This window comes from Chiroxiphia lanceolata, chromosome 18 (assembly GCF_009829145.1).
Source record: "Chiroxiphia lanceolata isolate bChiLan1 chromosome 18, bChiLan1.pri, whole genome shotgun sequence".
NCBI classification, from domain to species: Eukaryota; Metazoa; Chordata; class Aves; order Passeriformes; family Pipridae; genus Chiroxiphia; species Chiroxiphia lanceolata.
The window spans coordinates 14933124-14953248 of record NC_045654.1 but is presented as its reverse complement, the minus strand read 5'-3'; the positions used below and the strand labels follow the sequence as shown (position 1 = coordinate 14953248).

Below are 20125 nucleotides of genomic sequence, written 5' to 3'. Positions count from 1 at the left end.
TCTCCATGGCTTCTGAGCTGAGTGGGAATGCTTTCCTCTTCCTCCGAGCATGGCTTTTATTTTGGCTATTTGCAGACAAACTTTGGCTCACAAAATCTCTTTGCTGTGCTAGTCCAAGTGGAAATAAAGTGCTGGGAATTTCAAGTGTTTAGGATGAGCCAATCACAGGATCTGGCAGATTTCAGACCCGAGGGAATGTCATGAAGCTGAGTCAAGAGAGGTTTAGGTTGGATATCAGGAAACGTTTCTTCCCCCCGGAGTGTGATCGGGCACTGGAACAGGCTCCCCAGGGCAGTGGTAACAGCACCAGGCCTGTCTGCGTTCAAGAAGCGTTTGGACAACGCTCTCAGGCACACGGTGTGATTCTTGGGGTGTCCTGCACAGGGCCAGGACTTGGACTCGATGATCCTGATGGGTCCGTTCCAGCTCAGCATATTCTGTGAGCGCTGAGCACCGACCGTCCCTCCGTCCCTCCGTCCGTCCGTCCCGCGGCACCGGGACCCCCGCGCTCCATCCCCGCGTTCCAGAGTGTTTCTGGCCCCGCCCCGGAGGCCCCGCCCCGCGCAGCCCTGAGGGCCGTCAGCGCTGCCAGCCGGTCCCGCCCCGCCGCCTCAGCGGGCGCCGCCATGGCGCGGGCACCGCCGGTGTCCGCCGCTCCCCTCGGCTCCTTCCTCCGGGACTTCCCGGCCCCGCTGGGCCCGGGCGAGCCGCTGCCGTGGAGCTCCGCGGGGAGCGGCGCCCTGAGCAGGGCCGAGGTTCCCGGCGCGCTGGCCGAGCGGGCGAGGAGCCTGTTGGGCGACAGGTGAGGGGGCGGCGGTGCGGGCGGGGGGCTCCAGCCGGGCTCCCTCAGGGGGCAGCGCCGGCAGCGGGCGGGAGGCAGCGGGGCCGCCCCGCCGCGGCAGGTGCAGGAGCGGGAGGCGCTTCCTCCTGACGCGGGGCCCGCCTGAAGCGGGGGAGAGCCCCCAGCGTTTCCCAGGGAATGTTACCTTTGGAGACTTATTTGTTTATTACTACCCTCCTTATTGCTTTTTGTGACTGTTAACCGAGTGCTTCTGTCACAGGCCTGCCGCCCCGGCCCCGTGCCTTTATAATATTATTTGTTTGTGCGCTTCAGAAATATTCCTGTGCCGCTCCCGGTGCAGGAGGGATTCAATTACAAGCCTGCAATTAGCGCGATGGGGCGATTCTTGTGGTGGAAGTACCAATAGCGGGAATTCAAGCCCCTAACGGCACCTGTGTGGGTCTGCTTGAAAGTCTGGGAGGGAGTCTGTGAGCTGCGGCCTCGCAGGGCTGTCAGGGGTAAGAAGCAAAGCAGCTACAAGGGTATTCAGCTCCTCGGCCCTCCTGAGGCCTGGGGAATGGGATGTGCTTGTGTGGGTTTCTCGAGTGGGTGTTTTCTCAAAACTTCAGGAGTGTAGTCACACCACTGCTGGAACACACAGCTACTCATCAGTAGTGTCTCTGTCATCCCCTGACTTCGGGAGGCAACTCTTATAACCTTCACCCTGAATGGTTTACACTTTAACACTGCTAAGAGTTTGGATGTGACTTACTTTTGGCAAATTACTGCTTCATCGAGAACACGTTGTCTCGATCCAACCTCTTGTCTGCTTATACTTTTCTCTCTTTCTGAAGCACTTGAGCAGTAGGGCCTGGGCATTCCAGGTTTTATAAAGTTCCTACCACAGTCTGTTTGTAAGAGTCAATAACAGGGGTTGTGGGTGGTCTAAAAGAATCTTAGTGGTGGTCTGACTGTGTTGTGGTAATGGGAGTGTGAAGTCAAGGAGTGAAGGGAGACGGTTCTGGTTAGGTATATGCTGAATGTTACCTGGTTACTAGTGGAATTTGATAGATAGAAAACATGGTTTGAATTACTTGTCTCTCTAACTACCATTTGATGAGTTTATAAACACCAGATAGATTTTTGTTGTTGTTGTTGTTGTTGAAAGTGTATACGTGATTTTTAAATATTTAAATTGCCTTAAACAATCAGGTTACTCCTTTGCTTTATATTACAGAGATGCTTTGGAACATAATATCACTCAGTTAAATGGTATGCCTAAACCTGAAGATAAGAAATGCATACAAAAAAAATATGATTTTTTTAAGCTGTAGTTTAAAAAGACCCAAATGATTATTGCATTACTTAGTTGTGCTTTGACTAAATTGCTCTTGAACAAAACACAGCTGTTGCATTCCCCTGTGAAACTGCAAATTCACTGCATGTATTGAATCTTTGAACTCTGTGGAGCAAGAGTGGTTCCGGGTGAGTGCTTTAAAGAACAGGGTAATGCCAGTCTTGAACAAATACTTATCACATGGCAACCCCTCTGCCACGTGGGCCAGGCTGGTGTTTTCTACAGTTCTTTAAGGGAGGAGGGTATGCAGCTGTAGAGTTATGGGATATGTTATTCAAACATATGTAGTGATTTAAAAATCAGTATTTCTGAGTTACATATCTGTTAACATTCTCTTGTGCTCTTAGTGGGCACAGCAAGAAGGGGAAACACGAGAGACATGCTGGTTATGCAGTGCTTTCACCTCACCTATCACTCCCTGTGTTTACACAGCAGAGCCTGCCAGTGTCAGAAGCTGCATTTTTCACATACCTGCCCTGCAGCCAGTTCAGGTTACACAGCCTGTTTTGTGGAGCTGCCCAAGTCCTCAGCTGGCAGCAGAAAAAAAGGGAAAGGAAAGATAGCTAAAGAAAGGAAAGCAGAATATAAATTCAGTAATCTACTTACTTATCCTTCTTTTCACAAAATGTATTGAAAACAAGAAATAGATGTGGAAAGTATTTTTTTGAATTCTCATGGCTGGCTGCAGGCAGCTCCATGTGTGAAGCCATGTGTTTGGGTATAGTGTAGTATACCTGAAGCATCAAATATAGGGACCCCCACAGAATTATAGCTCAGTTTTGGACTCCTGTGACAATGAGAAACTCCGTTTTGCAGATGCAGAAAGGCTGCATTTTCCTGTTGGGTAGGCTAAGTTCTTATGTGTGCAGCAAAAGACTGGTACAGCCTAAGGCCAAGCCAGAAATCTGATGTTTTGAAATTTCCGGCCTTCTTCTCATAAACTGTGTAATTAGGAACTAAAACTGAAGTCTGGTTGTGTGAGAAATTGCCAAACATTACGTTTTCTTTCCCATGTTTGCTACTGTGGATCAACTCAAAATGCAGTTTTGAAGGTTAAATAAACTTTTCAGTTGATGTGAATCCCTGAAATCCTCAATAAAATATATGAGAGAATAGTAAGGGGATAAGAGAAAGAAGGATATTGAAGATTTTAAAAAATGGGAAAATTAAGGGAGGGGATGACACTTAGAAGACATTTAGATGTCTGTATAAAGTTGTTGAAGATGCAGAAGTGGTGCCAGATTAGTGACCTCATGAGGGGTCACTGTAGTTTAGATCCAGTGATCTCCTGTTGCAGGCTGTGACAGCAGCATCCCAAACACATGGGTGGCAGCTCAATGGAAAATACTCGCCTTCAGATATCACAGTGTTGATCTAAGAGGTTTAACACTGAAGATGTTATTGGATGTACCTCACTGACTGCTGGCATTGATGCTTGTCCTGTATTTCCTCGGTGTATTTCCTTCATTTCTCTAACGCTCCAGCATCACAGAATGTACTTTACGTGGTGATTAGCAAGGAGGAAGGATTTCTCTGTAGATCAAAGCGTTGTTGGGAATCAAGTTTGACACACAGTTCTGCTGTTCTGCTTCTCATTTCTGTGTTGTCAGGTACTTCATTCACATGTGCACAGATGTGTGGGTCATACCCTGAAGGGCCTGAGCTAATATCCTTGGCTCACGAGGTAACATATGGTGATGTTAAGCTTGTTCTTCCAGTTGCTTGAAGGCACAAACCTCTGTGTCTTTGCAATGAGGAACATTGTTTCTCCACTACTGCTCAGGATTGCTGTTGAGAAGAGAATGGGCAAAGGAATAACATCAATGAGGTCCAACAAGGAGTCTCTGAGTGCTGTTGCTTCTCTAACGCTGCACACATCTCTTTACATGGAAGCAGTTGGATACCTCAGACTAACCCTCCTGAATGTCTGTCCTAATCTAAAATGAATTATTTTAACAAACTTCTCCAAACTGCTACCATGGCCAAACACCAGCTAAGACAGCAAACCTCTTTTGCTCCCTGGCAGGTCTTGTGCTTAAATCACTAATCTAGTGATTTAAGCAGTATTCTGCTTCAAATAATTCATTTAAATCAATGGAACTACCTGCTCCTAACTGCAGTACATAAAATTCTGAAGAATTGGGGCGGGTTTAGTGATCTTGTTTTGTAGAATTTTAATTAACATACACTTTGGGTGAGAGCTGTGTGTTCCAACAGTCTGTGGAAACAGGTCAATGTGACTGAATAGTCCATTAGTTACTTACAAAGCTTTAGAAATCAACCTGAAACATTCCTGACTTGCACTGGAACAGAACATGAGATAAAATCAGACCCCCAAATATAGAAATTTCTTCTTCCCCTTGATAGGACCTGAAACTTGTATGGCCATCCTGTGGCATATCTGAGGAACAATGTGAAAATCCTGTAGCCTTCCTGTTTGAGGAGCTTTGCTACAATAACAAACAGTTGGGAGACTTGAGCTTCCCGTTCTGCCCCCTCCCAAAGGATCCGCTGTGTTGCCTCAGCATCCTGTTTTGTGTCTGTGTTTTACACTGTAGCACTCACACCCAAGGTGTGGTCCTAGCATCTTTATTTTCAGCATTTCCCTTCTTTCAGAGTAGTTAGTTCAGCAATTCTGATATTTTGATGTTTTGATGTTTGTACGTGATGTAAGCATGAAGAGGGAGAAAAGAAATTTTATCTTGCTTCTTATTTCCCCAGTCTCTTCTTAAAACTCTTTTTAGTTCTTTCCTCTGTGAAAACTACTAATGCCCTGTTTACTGTGACCCCTGCTTTTAATAAATACTTCCTTATTCCTAATTTAGTGTAATGTATTAATACTTCTCATTGCTGGGCACATGTTTGCAGTGTCACTGTTCACTTCAGACAAGACAGTGAATGTTAGGTGGGATTGCCTGCAAACAAACCTTCTAGTTTCCATGGAACCAGTTGTGCTCCATAGCAGAAACAAATGTGGGCTTATCAGAAACAACCTGCTTTGGAACACCAGCTCTCTCACTGGTTTGTGATTAACAATGTTACAGTTTTTCGTAGCTTCGATAAAGTTAATGTGTAAGAGGAATGTGGCACTTCTGCTATTTATTAGTTAATTGGGCAAAGGGTTAACAAACTGGCTCTAGTAATTTTGGGTGGTGACCAAAACTAGCTTGTGTTCTGTTGTGTGTGGTTTGTCCACTGCTGCTGCTAAAGCTGATGGCAGGATCATACACAGCTTGGGAGAAATGATGTGCAGCCCGCACTGTACATGTGTCTGAATAGTAAAGGTTTTGGCAGCTCTGTCCTGCCTTCAACAGTACAGAGAGGCTGGATAAACTGTTAATTTTGTGATCAGTGTGTGTTTCTTAATTCAAAATTCTCAGGGAGTTTTCCCAGTTACAAGATACTCCCAATAGTAATTTTGTGAAAGAATCACTTTGCCTTTAAAAAAAAAGCATGTGGGTGGGGACACCTGCAATTCAAGAAAGAAAAGACTTGCTGAAATGCTAAAAAAAAAAGATCAAATTTATAACAATGAGGAAACTTTCAGGGCTGGCTTGCTGATGTTTAAATCAGTTTCTTTGATTCTACTTGGAAAACTGAAATTGTCTTCCAAAGCTTTCATATTTTGCTCTAGTAACATTTGTGAAACACCCTTTCCGTTGTTGTTTGAATTGGATATCAAAATAAGAAATACCCAATTTTGAAACAACATGTTTAGGGCTTAATTGACAAGTGGCTTTTGTGGAGTTAAACCTCTCCTGTTCTGCTGTGTGATTTTTCTTCCTGCTGAGAATAAAATGGAAGTAGCAGGTGACTCTCTGTTGCACATTTTCTATAAAAACTGTTCAGTGATGACTGAAGGGCCTGAACAGATGGATTCTGGATTCTAAAGCTGCTGCTTCTCGTAGTTTCATAAGAAAAGCTGAAAAAGCCCTGCTTCGTGTAAACATAAGAGATGGAAATTGTCTGTGTGGCATTGTTTATGTATTTGTTTTGATTTCATCTTGTTCATCTCCTTTAAAGACCTAATGTCATTAACACAAGAAACAACTTCCTGTGCATTTTAGGATGTCAGATGTTCTCTCCTCGATGGATGGAGAGATAGATAGATAGATAGATAGATAGATAGATAGATAGATAGATAGATTTTTATACTTTCCTAGTCACCATCACCCTGGGAACTGTGAATGCTGCTCTAATAAATACTAATGCTGCTTGAGTGGAAAAATTCTGTAGTTGATTATAAGAATAAAAAGAGAGAGGGAAATAAAAGTGGCAGACTGGGGAGAAAATAGTGAATACAAGCAGCTTTTGTTTATGAGAAACCTTGTGACCTGCTATTATTTTGGCAGTATGAGAGGATCTTTCACTTGCTAGAGAACTGCTGGCATTTGCAGATCTGCTCTAAACCCACTGCTGATAGAGCTGTAATGTGCTAGAAACACACACTGAGTCCACAGTGACTTTGCTTTACTGGCAGAGTTGTGCCATGTGTGATCTTCTGGTGTTAGGGAACCTCTGTAGCAAATAAGTGCACAAATGCATCATCCCTCAAATGTACAGCAGCTGCAGCTGACTTATGTGACAAGCTTGTGCCAGCAGATATAGCACTTCTTTTTCCCCAACATATGCATATATATGCATATGCACACTCTGAGAGGAGAAGAGGCTCACACAGTGGTGTTCTGGCCTGCAGTGCCACTGCTGCTTTGTTGCTGTGACTTTGGTAATAATATCTAGAAACATCATCATGTAACTTTTTTTTTCTTTTTTTTAATTTGAAAGATGACAAGTGATCAATACTTGGCCAATAGTTGGTAATCTCTTGTGCTTCGCTTTCTATAAACAGATTTCTTGACAGTACTGTGGGAGAACGTGTGTGTTTGGGGTGGGAGGATCTGAATTCTTTTCCTTCCCAAAAAAGAAAAATGCAGAAGGCTTTGTGTTAACACAGGGTGTTTGGCCTGTCCAGGAGAGGCTTGTGCCACCCTCCATCAGGTGACATAGAGCTCAGATCTCTGCTCCCAGTGCTGAGGAGCAGCTGTTTGGAATCTGCCATCTGCTGCACTGCTCTGTGTCCTCAAAGCTGCTGTGAGCTGCGGGCAGGGAGCACAGCAGGAGGTCTGTCAGCTCTTTTCCAGCCTTTGTAAAAAGTCTAGTTGTAGTTAAGGTTCTGGCCAAGGTGTGGTGGCCTGACTTTTGATGCTCTGGATGCTTCCCCCTTACCCACAAAGCTGTTTGCTGGAGGCTTCTGATTGTACCCTCTTAAATTCGAGGGGAGGAAGAGGTAGGAGCACCTTTGAACTAGTGACTGCTTTGCAACACCCACTGCAGGTGTTGGGGGATCGAGTGACTCCAACAGAATCAAATGCAAAGTCATCTTATTGGGTTTCTGCTTTCCAAAGGAACATGTTTATATTCTGCTTTTTCTTTCTGAAGACTGGTATGTAAGGAGTCAGTAACAGTCTTATGTTTGACTTCACATATGTGATTACACTGTGGCTGTGATGGCATGACAGCTGGTCTTCTGAAGCAAAATAAAATAGAGAGCTGAATTGTATTGCAGAAGAGAAACAAGGTGAACAAGAAGAGAAGTTTTGTTCTGTAACTCATGCCAAATATAAAGTATGCAAAATACAGTCTTGCTTTCTACTTCTATGTGTAACTTTGTTTTGGCCCAAAGGGATGCATGCTCTGCATGCTCCTTTTACCAGTACTGTGTGTGTCCAGTAGTATGGAATCTTTGAAGGAGAAGCATGGCATATAAGTTTGTGCCCTTTATTGGCATAAGTCTTGCTTTATTCTTTAACTTAGCACTTACTTGGATTTTTGAAATGAGGCTTGTATTTTAGCGTGAGTGGCTGGAGGATATAAACTCCATGCTCCAGCCCCTGCCAATCTGGCTTCAGCTGCTGGTGAAGCTACCATGCCTCATCTACACTGTTACAACATGCTTTAATTCTTTTTTAATATTTTCTTTTGTGGTCAAAACACACCCTTTTTGTTAGCAAAGAAATAGTCTGTGGCAAAGAAATTTAAAGTCTGTTTGCTACCAGCCTGTGCTGGGGCTGGGTAATTAGTATTGTATGTGCCACAGAAAGGGGGCTGACACATGCTTCTTCTAAGACTCTCTTAAGGTAACATCCTTTGCACATAACACACCCCACCAGCTGCCCTCTTCTTCCCAATACATTTGCTTTCCCACTTAGAAAACAGCTACAGTATTCCTTCTGAATCATGAAGATTAAATTACACTTGGTTCAGCTTATCACCAGGGTGTCTTGGGCTTCTTTGAAAGGAAGATTTTAATACATGACATTCTTCTTTGCTTACAGAAAAGGTTTGAAGTCTGATATAGTAGTTGCAGTGGACTTCTACTTTTGCCCTCGTTGCTGTAGGTACTGTGGCTGCTTCCAGACACTCTCCAGCCAAGTGAGACCTTGTAGCTCTCAACTAAAGCAGCGTTTCTTACTCACATATTTTGTTAACTCTTGAAGTCTCTGACTTAGAGGATGAAATTAGAACTGGTAAACACTGAACCTGAATGGAAGATGCCATTCCTTGGAGCTCCATTTACCTGAGCTGGACTAAAAAACAGTCTTACCAATATGGTAGTGCTATAAAAAAAAACTTACGAAGAAATCACAAATATGTTCTGTTCAGAATTGACATTGACAAAAGATAAAGGTCTGAAAAATGACCCTACCTATTTAGTTCAGTGTGTCAGAATCAACTGTTCCATGTCGTTGCTGACCGCATGGCAAAATCCCAATAAACAAGCATTTTTTTATAGATTTGCAGAACTATGGAGGAGGAGGAAAAGCACAGGAAGCAAAGCTGAATGAAGTGTATCAGTACTGAGGAATCTCTGAATTTCCTTTTTAGGAACTGGGTGGCAACTGGAAAAAGTTGAAGGATGTGACATAATAACTTGTAAACTTTTCTTTGTTACAGGCATCCTGTAAACAGAGGTTTACACAGGACTTGTGAATTATAGCACTTAGGAGGTTGCCTGTTGTTTAAGCTGCATTTTATGGACCCGGTTCTGCAAGTCAGGACTCTGGAAAGCATAAATCTATGAAGTTTAAAATCAAAGTAATAAGCCCTCTTCTGATGCTGAACTGGAAACCCAGGCTAGATTTGATTTTTTTTTTTTTTTTAGCTCCAGCATAGCAGAGAAATCCTGAAGATGATGAAGCTGTGGCTCTCACTGTGCATTTACATTCATAGCTGCTTCACTTAATATTTTTTTTCTCTGCTCCTGGAGCTGAAACCTGCTTTGGCTAAAGCTTCTGACTTTCAGCAGCGTCAGCTACACATCTGACATTGTTTGTTGGGCTTATTTTTTCATATTCCTTTCTTTTTCCCCTATACAAACAAAAACAGGAAGCAGGATTTTGGGGGGAGGGGGGAGTTGACATATCCCTTTTGGATGTATTTCTTGCCTGACCTTTTAAAAGGTTGTCTATCAGTGTCAGTGATTATAAGCAGGCATTGTTACTTTAACTAGGCTAGGAAAGGAATGACTCCCCTAAACTTATTAGCCTTTAAAAAGAAATAAAAGCCACTTTCTGTTTTCCCTTGATGTGACATGACTGCAGCTAGCACTGAAAGGGCTGCGAACACATTGCCATCTATTTGAAGTACCGAAAAACTCATTAAAGGAGGTCGTCAGTGCCACAGAGCGCGGAGCATAAAGCAGGGCTGTGTTAGCAGCTGTGCTTTCTGTTTGCTACCACGGGAGGTACTGGGAGGTACTCGTACAGGGCCGGGAGGATGTGACAAGGCCCCTCTTTCAGAAACACAATGGCAAAATGCATTTCAGCTTGTTGTCACTGAGGTCTAAAACCTCTGAAACCTCGCAGTCTTCCCCTCCCTGCCCTGCTGTACACGCACAAACCAGTCATCGCTGTGCAACATCTGCACACACCAGTTGCTTCCTCCATTTCATCCTCTGCAGCAAACCAGTTTTATGCAGGACTTTCGGACTGTTTCCTGGCAAAACAATATCTCCTCCTTGACTTGCTGCAGGTGCCTTAATGTGGTATTTGCTTTGGTTGTATAATTTGATATTTTTTGGGAATCAAACACTCTATGAACAATGGATAAAATGCTTTTTATGGATGTTCACTGTGCTCGTAGAAAATGGGTGGAATGTGTGTTATGTACTGTAGTTGTTAGTGCTTGCCATGGGAATATAGTGAATATAAGAGAGTTATTTTCTAGTAGCCCCATTTTAAAGTTGGATGGGACTTACTTGTTTACAGGTTCAAAGGCGCTGTAGCAATTGTGTGCTTCCTATAAAGCTTGAATAAAGCATTCAGTATGCAGGAGAGGGTGAGTCGATTGTGTAGCGTTATTGTCTTCTAGATACCTGCCCAAAAGCTTCATCTGACTCACAAGTTTTGGAATCTCTTCTTGTCCTAGTCCCCAGTGCAGACTCTTTGCACCTTCTTCCTGGGTGATTTCTCTGGGGAGCTTACAGGGAGGAGAGACTGAACGAAGAGGGCTGTAGGTTAGGTTAGCACTAAGCAGGACTTGTCTTGTGAAGAGGAGTCCAAAGTAACCTTTTTGGAGACTTGCATGTACCACAATACAGAGATCTTGATACTGTGGGACTGCAAACAAGAACTGCTGTGTAGTGAGTAAAAACAAAGTGTTTGTGTTCAGAGGCTGGAATTGAAGGTAGCAGTTCCCATTTGAGAGCTCAAGAGAAGGAGGTACCATCTGTGACTGGAGTGTGAGGAAACAGTTTGAAAATGTGATTCATATGCTTCTTCCTCTTTGCATTCTTGAGAAAGCAGTTGTCTAACTAAGGATCTTACTAAAGATTTGTATGCATAAATATTGAACATACAGTTTCCTCTACTAGTTTACTAGTAAAGTTGGAATTACTGTGTGTAAGTTCTCTAATTTCTGAGGTCACCAGCCATACACAGTGAGGTTGTAGCTCAGTTTAAACTAATGCACTCTTTTGCTTTCCTTTCCTTTTCTTACCAGCAGAGGTGTTTCACCACTTCTTGCAGCGTCGTTGATCCATGCTGCCGTTGATGAAGTTCTCCAAACAGACTTGACTGAATTTAAGCTGCAAAATGTGGAAACAGAGGGAGAAGGAGATGAGGAAAGGTTCACCTGTAAGTATACTCTTTCCATCTGTGGTTTTCCCAGAGGCTGTCTGTCAGAAGACCTCAGTGTTTTGAAATGTTTCCCAGATTATTTGGTTAGGCTGCCTGGCAAGCAGCAGTGAGCAGAACTTTATTTGCTTCTGCTGGGTATCTGTGAGATGAAAGGAAGCTGTGCTAGTTTTGTGGGCAACATGCAAACGCGATGTCTGGAGCCCTGGACTGATCGTGTGGGTTGGCTTTCTGGAAAAGGAAGAGAGTGCCCTTTTCTCATTGGTAGGCTGATCTTAGCTAAGACTCCTTTGTTTTGACAGTGGCATCTTCACAGTTGCTGATATGCAACCACGTCAACACCTTAAATTCATCCATATAAACCATCTTGTTTTTGTCTTGGGAACCAGATTTTGAGACCTCTGGCGTTCCACAACTTGAACATCCTGAAACTCCAGATTTTTCTCTTGGCGAGTTTTTCAGTAGTCACTGGCCCTATTGATGATATCTTCTCTTGCCACCCTCCCTATATTCTCAGACTTCCTTGTTGTTTCAGTGGAAGTGGTTCAGTAGGACATAAACCGACCCAAAGCCAGGCTAATGCTTTTTCAACCCTTGTGTCCAAGACAACAGCAATATCATCTTGAAGGCTTTTCTGAACACTTGATTATTTCCTTCTCTTTTTTTTTTCAGTAGGGAGAAACTCCTACCACTATATCTTATTAATTTTACTTACATAATGATAACATTTATGTCTAATATGCCAGACTGACTTTTGGGTCTCTTTATGATTTTGCACCTACTTGATAAGCCTCTGTTTTGAAAGAGAACTAGCAAGTAATGAAGCTGCTATTATCCTTGATGTCATCCTAGTTACCATTGCAACTTCCTCTCAGGACCCCATTTTAATTCTTGCAGAGCCTGTACAGGCAGAGTGCTGAATGTGTATATGTAACTGTAAGGAAAGAAATTTGAAGGAAAGACAGGCCAAAAGATGGGATAATGTAGGAACCCAGGGCACAGCACTGACTGTTTTGTCTTTGTGCTGTCAGTGCTGGATGGGGAGTCGCTGCAGCGCTGCTTCTTTAACAAGCTTCGGGACATTTGCTCTGAGTGGCACAAGCAGTTGCCATCACTGAGACCCCTGGAGCGGTTCCTGCTTGTTTCCATTCACGCCATCCGTAACACTCGACGGAAAATGGAGGATCGCCACGTTCTGCTCCCAGAGTTCAACCAGCTGTTTGGTTTATCAGTAAGTCTGGACACGGCTGGGGAGGCCAGTTGGGTAGCTTTTCAACATTGCTGTAAATACAATGGCCTAGTGATGGATGGCCTGTGAAATGGCAAAGATTTGTTGCCACAAGTTATTTATCATGTCTGTAGTGGAGCAGGGACTTAGTGATTCAGATTGCTGGGGGCCAACTACTGCCCTGATAAAGAAGTGATGCAGAGAGGATCTTGTGATTTTGGGTTTCATGTCATGAGTGATACAGGGAGGTGGGAAGTTCACCTAGTGTTACGTTGCTGGAGTTACAATGTTCTTGTGACTGACACAACTTAGATATTTATTGAGAGCAGCCCTGGGGAGAAGGACCTGGGGTGTTGGACGAGAAGCTCAGAGTGACCCGGTGGTGTGTACCTGCTACCCATAGAGCCAAACGTGCCCTGGGCTGCATCCAAAGCAGCATGGGCAGCAGGTCAAGGGAGGGGATTCTGCCCCTCGGCTCTGTCTCTGTGACACCCCACCTGAAGTGCTGCATCCAACTCTGGGACCCACAACAAAAAAATTAGATGGACCTGCTGGAGTGAGTCCAGAGGAGGCCAAAAAGAATGATGAGAGTGCAGGAGCACTTCTGCTGTGAAGACAGGTTGAGACAGCTGGGGTTGGTCAGCCTGGAGAAGAGAAGATTCTGGGGAACCCTTTGAGCACCTTCCAGGGTCGAAAAGGTTACAGGAGAGGGGCTTTTTACAAGGCATGTAGTGACAAGAAAAGGAGGAGTGGTTTTAAACTGAAAGAGTGCAGATTGACTTGAGATGTGAAGAAGAAATTCTTTACTGTGAGGGTGGCAAGGCCCTGGCACAGGTTGCCCAGAGAAGCTGTGGCTGCCCCCATCCCTGGACGTGTTCAAGGCCAGGTTGGATGGGACTTAGAGCAACCTGGTCTAGTGGTAGGTGTCCCTGTCCATGGCAGAGGGGCTAGAATGAGGCTGTATGGTCCCTTCCAACCCAAACCATCCAATGACATTAAGAACAAAAGAGGGGAGAACAGCAGTTGTATAAGTACCATAAATACCAATTAATTAAACTGCTGTAGGACTACATAACCAGCCATCTGCTGTTTCAATTCCAGGTTATATTCAAGGGCATTAAGTGACTACTAATAAACAAAGAAAAGTAATTCCCTTGCAAAGTACCCATTTTATCCATTTTGTACATGTGTAAACAGATTCAAATTGCTGTTTGTGTGAAAGAAAGCCCAGAATAAAGAATCTTTGCTTGTTGGTACCAGTCTGCAGCTGTATTGTTTTTGAACATGAAGGTGTCTTCTCCTCTCTCCTTCCCTGCAAAAGGATGATGTTGACCGTGCTTACTTTGCGGTATTTGATGGCCATGGTGGAGTGGATGCTGCCAATTACTCAGCAACCCATTTACATGTAAATGTTGGGTTACATGAAGAGATTGTTAAGAATCCAGCTGAGGCCTTGAAATGCTCTTTCCAGAAAACAGATGAAATGTTTCTTTTCAAAGCCAAAAGAGAGGTGAGTGGGTAGAGATTAATTCCATTGTATTTAAGTAACACTGAGAACTGTTGGACAACGTGGTATTATCCAGAAAATTCTGCCAGTACAGTTTCTTTGAATCACCGGCTTCTTTATGAAATTATGCTACATGTAAAGGTTTTCTTTGATCAACTTATTTCCTATTTTGAGGAAAATCAAAATGACAGTGCTTGAAAGTTCAAGATGAGTAATTGAAAAGAGGTGTTAAAGTGGTTTAAATGGTTCTGACATACCAATTATTTGAGAGAACACTGCTGCCTCTTTGCCTAAATTGGGGAGCCTCTAGTTGTTCTATTTTTCTACCTCTTATCTGGAAAAGATATTTTGCTCTTCCTTATAATATGGTCACTATCTTCCTCTTTCCTGTGCCACCATTAGTGTCACAGATGATTGCAAGTGAAAAAAGAGTTCTATTATTTAAATCAGACTCTTCAGTTCATTAAACTTATTGACCAGCTTTGAATCAAGTTGGTATGATGAACATTCTTTGTTCAAATCTATGTAGTGGGAGGATGATTTATTACACAATTTGAGAACTCTTTTATTATGGCGCTATATGGAAGTATTCATGGTTAATCTGCAAGTTAGGTACAAAAGAGGGACCAGCATCTCCATGAGGTCTGAATCACTTACCTAGGACAGTTAGATTCTTTCCTTTGTTGACATTATTTACATACCCAAGGATAAAGGGATGTATGTGGAGCAAGGTGCCTGTAGTTTCTAGTGTTAGAGTGGAAGATGTGAAAGGGATTGGAGAGACCTGTGTGTGTTTGTGAAGTGTTCATAATACTGAAATTCAGATCCTCTTGCTTTTCTATATCTCTGTGTTTTAAACAATAGAGCTCTTATTCTCCTAGATCAGTTTTGGAATTAATAGCAGAGAAGAAGGAAGAACATAACAGAGGTCGTATTAACCACCTGCATGCTAGAAAATATGTTTATAAACAGTTTATTTCAACTTTGTCTACGATCTTGTACCTTTTTTTCATGTACCTGAATTAGGATTGGCAGGTCTACTCTGCTGCATTTAGTGTGATTAAACCTGAGTTTACACTATTGCCATATATCCTAGTAGGGCATGTTGAATGTTCACCAGACATCCCTGTTTCCTTCTGTAGAAGCTGCGGAGTGGCACAACAGGGGTATCTGCGTTGATTGTAGGGAACAAACTGCACATAGCATGGCTGGGGGACTCACAGGTGATGCTGGTGCAGCAAGGAAAAGCTGTGACATTAATGGAACCTCACAAACCAGAAAGAGAAGTAAGTCTGACTGGTTAATTTTTCTCCTAAGTATGTGTTGTCAAAATCTCTCATGAAACCTTTTGGAATCAAGCCTTGTTAAGTGTTTGGTGCTTTAAATAATTACATATATTGTATGAGAGGATCTGGAGAATGAACAGATTTTTTTTGCATACACTCCTGTGTCTTGACAAGGTGATTCCTACACCTTGGCTGCTTGAAAGTACTGATGGTACTGGTAGTCCTGACTTCAGTTCCTGCTCAGACCGTCTGTTCGAAATTTGTAGTAATTAAAGACTTTTACAGGATATTTGTGTGTGTGTGTGTGAATTTAAATTTGCCTATTTCAAAATAACTTACTATTTTGAGATTAATAGCTATTTAAAATGTTGTCATAATGCAAGTCTTTCACAGTATGCAGCACTGTCAATGAAAAGCTAACACTAATCTACTGACCTAACTGGCTTAAAGTGTATTGCATTTCCTATCTGTTTTAAATAGCCAGATATTTTATTACATGAAATTGGATGGGGGCCTTGCAAGTTTAGCTGGCATTGCAAGACCCTTTGCCTTCATTGCATAAATATTTGTAATAACTGAGTAGTTATTAAAGAAGTATCAAGGCAAATGCTATTGTTACTTTGCCTAGTTATCTTGTATTTCATTCCAAATACATTTACCCAATTGCTGTATGAGATGGTAAGAAGTGTCAGGAAAGAATACTCATCCATGTGGGAAAGATCATGACAATACAGAAACGTAAGAATTCTGCTTTTTTGTGGCCAGGCCATAGCATGGTTGGGAAGAATTGGTTTGTTTCCAGTAACCCTATGTGCATGTTTCTGCAGTAGATTCTGCTATGTGTGCTTACTGTATTCACAGTAGAAATACAGAAGCTGAAACAGCATAAAAATGTATTCCACTGTTTTTCAGGATGAGAGAGCACGGATTGAGACTCTGGGTGGCTGTGTAACCTACATGGACTGCTGGCGGGTTAATGGTACCTTGGCTGTTTCCAGAGCAATTGGTAAGAAAAACCATAAGAATTAGTAAATGTCAGATTATATTTGATTGAAATGCACCACCTGAGATTGCAAATGGTATTTTGCTCAGCATCAACCACATAATAAACGACTCTTACTGTCTTTCCCATAAGGCAAACTATAGGACTTACATGGCCTGCAGATACATCATGTTATTGGTTTTACCGTGAGCATAGGATATTCTTTTATTTTACGTACTAGCCATGATAATCCTAATTCTTTTCTACTTCTAAGCTTTTTACTTCTTATAAATGCCTTTGATACTGTGGCGTTTTATAGTAGTTTGACAAATGTGTAGCATTTAATTTGTAAAAGTGGATGAAGCAATATATGTTTATCTATTCTTCTTTACGTGCCCGAATATCTGCTTTTTGGGGGAGTTTGTCCACTTTCATATGAATGTATCTTTCTCCTTGACTGTGGATCTTTCTCTTTCAAATCATACATATCCAGCAATTTAGAGTATTTTAATTTTAGTATTCCAGAATCTTTTTAAATAAGCTTACTTTGCTATTAACCGGACAAAAAAAGAGAAAAAAACATGGGCTATACAGTAGATAACTGTAATGTATGAGTGGAAGCAAATTAGTATAAATTTGCATTAATACTATTTGGGTCGGTAGCAACCCAGATTTACTAAGTATGTCCATATAAAACTGATGAACTAAACACAGATTCTGATGACATTGTGCTGTATATCTGTATAGCTAAGAAAAATCTTATTTTCATAGCATACTGAAGGCTGTATAAGAGGCACACCTGCAAAATGAAGGCCTTACCATCTCCTTGCACAAACATGTTTCTGAGAGAAAAAACGTAGTAATAATTTCTCTAGTTTCCCTGCAAAATTAGGAAAGCATAAATTAAAGCAACCCACTGGATTTAGGTAGATTCCAAGTGTTCCAAGACAAAGGTCTTCCATGCTTATTCCATAGCTTTTGACTACTCTTATCCTACATCAGGTACCTCTGGAATATGATCTGGCTGTCCTTGAGGACAGTAAAAGCAATTGGTGGATGAAGAAGTGCCTGTTTACATTTGAAGTAATAAAGCCTTTGTTTTGATTGCTTGTCTCAGGTGACATATGCCAGAAGCCCTATATCTCTGGGGATGCAGATGGAGATTCCTTTGAGCTGACTGGTTCAGAAGATTACTTGCTCCTGGCCTGTGATGGATTCTTTGATGCCATCAAGCCCTATGAGGTTGTAGACTTGGTCCTGGAGCACTTAATGCAGACCAAAGGAGAGGGGCTCAAAGCAGCAGAAAGACTGGTGGCTGCTGCCAAGGAGAACGGATCCAGTGACAACATCACTGTTCTAGTGGTGTTCTTGAGGCATCCCCAGGACATCTTGTCAGACTGTCTCAGAGACCCGAAGAGCCTTGGGGCTGATGATGATGCTCAGAGCTCGCCCTTTAATTTCCTCGGCTGCAAGCCAGCAGCCACACAGTGACAGAGTCTGTTTAGTCCAGAATGGTCAGATAAATTCACATAAGGAACTACTTTCCACTGAAGAAGCCTCTAATACAGTAGGCAAAATGTATCAGGAAAGAATGACAAATGGACAAACATGGAACAGAAAGGCAAGGCCCTTTTTACTGTGTTCCCATTTGTCTTTTCCTTCCTTCCTTCCTCCTCCCTTCAAAAAACACTGAGCAGACGTGGAGGTTTGTACAGTTATTTCATCTCTGGGAGCAGACACTAAAGTGTGTCCCAGGGCTGCTGGTCATATCCCTCTACCTTGGAAGTGGTAAGAAACCATAATATGTATAAGCTAATGGGTAAGAATACCTGTTTATGAATTCTGAGTGAAAATTTAAATTAGTGCTTCGAAAGAACACTGTATGTTGTATTTAATTGTAATGTTACTTTGGAGGTTGGAGGGGAGAAGCTGTTCCCATCACAGAAAATTTCTTCCTGTGTGTGTTCTGTAGGAACACACTTGTTGTGTGAGGGACTGGGTGACCAGAGTGCTGTGTAGGGCGCTTTTGGTTTGTACCAAAGATGATATTACAAGAATGGTGCAGCCTCTTTATTCAAACAGAAACATTTAATTTTGTGTGTATGGAGAGCAGAAAATGAAAACTGGATGCTCCAGAAAAAGAGCAGGAAAGCTAACTAGAAAAATCCCAGGGAAAATGATAGAAAATGAACTGCTTTCTGCAATGCTCTGGTTTATAAACTGGAACCTGATATTTAACTGCAGTGGATTATTCTCCCTAACAAACATGCTTTATTGGCTATTTGGCAACCTGAAAAGAAAGGACCCCTCAGGTTGTATTTGAGAGAGATCTTTACAGTATGTGTGCTCAAGCAGGTAAATGTGCCCTTCCTGCCACTATTTTGTGTACTATAACAAAGGAGAATTTTATTTTTATTGTAAGTGGCTTTTTAATTTTCTGAACTTTACAGTTGGAGGAATGTTTTGCAGTGTTACTTTATTTTGTTGTGGTTTTTATTTAAACTGGAATTTTAAAGTGGCTCTGTGTTTATTATCTGGTATAAAAAAACTGACTACCCTCAAGTGCCTTAAATATTTCACCCAAGGGTTGCTGGCCGCCTATCACATGATAAGCTAGCTTTTACTGGTTTTAAAATGTGACTTTTTTATTTCAGTAATGCACTTAAATGTTTCAGTTTTGTGAATTATCGTAGTAGTAACTAGGTTTCAAGAAAACATGTCTTTCTTTGTTGCCAAATGTTGTGGTTTGCAGTAAAAGCTTCACTTGAATTACTCCCCGCCCAGTGCAAAAAGCTGTAGTGAGTTAATCATAAAGTAACAATCTGAGTCACTATGCCTTTCATTTAAAAACAAGTAACTTCTGACCTCCACAAGAAAATTCAGTAACACAAACTAGAAACAGTTTAGTAACAGTTTTTATTAATACATACTTAATTTGGCCTTACTTCCTGAACCTTTGGAGTCTAGATAACTTTCTAAGGAACTGTGAAGCTCAGAGGATGTAAGAGTCTTAATGAGTGTGGAAGGTGTTGCACAACTGTTCCATTCATTCCGTGCTAGAGCCTCTGGTTGTGTTTTGTCTTGCCTGGCTCGCGGGACTCAGCAGGATCTGAAGGCTCAATGGTAAATTTGTTATTAATTTCAGTGTCTAAACAAAAAGTGCTTTGCATCTAGCAGCAAGATTGTAAACCTAACTTAGAAGCACATGTTATTGCAAAATGTCAGTCCTGTTGATTAAAATATGTTGAACAGTAATGTTGCTTAGGGAGGAAATTTAGGTAGAAGGGATGGCTCAGGGGAAGAATGGAGCAGCATTAGTTGTGTCCCCAGTGTCTCTGGATCACTGACTGGTGTGGAGCAATGCAGTGACCCGAGTGAGCTGAGGTTTTTGCTGGAATGCTACAGATGATCCTATGGTTTAATGTAGGAACTGCTCAGTGAGCTACTCTCTCGTGACACAGCAGCTGAGAGAGTGACTGCCTTGTTTCGCTATGCAGCAACGGGAGCTTTTCCTCTGAAAAGAATGTGAGCAGTTTTCCATCCTACATTTTGGTGTCTTAAAATGTGTGGGGAAGGCTTTCTGTGATGGCAGCCTGGGAGGGTGGGTATCAGTTTTTGTAGTGAACCTACTTCAGTTAAGAAAACCCATTGTAGTAATCCCTTTGGATTTATCGTCTCATCTCTCTTTGATTTCTAACCCAGATGTTCAATGTCATGCTAAATTCTGATGACCACTAGTGCCTCTTGGTGTCTTGGAAATAGTTCTCTATTAATATGGTAAGAGTCACACTGAATTGTTTGATTTCATTGCTATCTGAGGTTTATCAGGAGAGGGGGAAGCTATTGTATT

The 20125-nt window shown here is 42.2% G+C and overlaps 1 protein-coding gene across 1 annotated transcript; it reads left to right on the top strand.

The window, feature by feature from the left end:
* The first annotated feature begins 626 nt into the window (after positions 1-626).
* PPM1F (protein phosphatase, Mg2+/Mn2+ dependent 1F) lies at positions 627-17896 on the top strand. Its single transcript, XM_032705626.1, has 7 exons — positions 627-802; positions 11142-11272; positions 12304-12503; positions 13822-14010; positions 15150-15293; positions 16206-16299; positions 17393-17896. Exons 1-7 carry the CDS (start codon positions 627-629, stop codon positions 17764-17766), a joined length of 1308 nt encoding a protein of 435 aa, XP_032561517.1. The 3' UTR covers positions 17767-17896.
* Positions 17897-20125: the final 2229 nt, after the last annotated feature.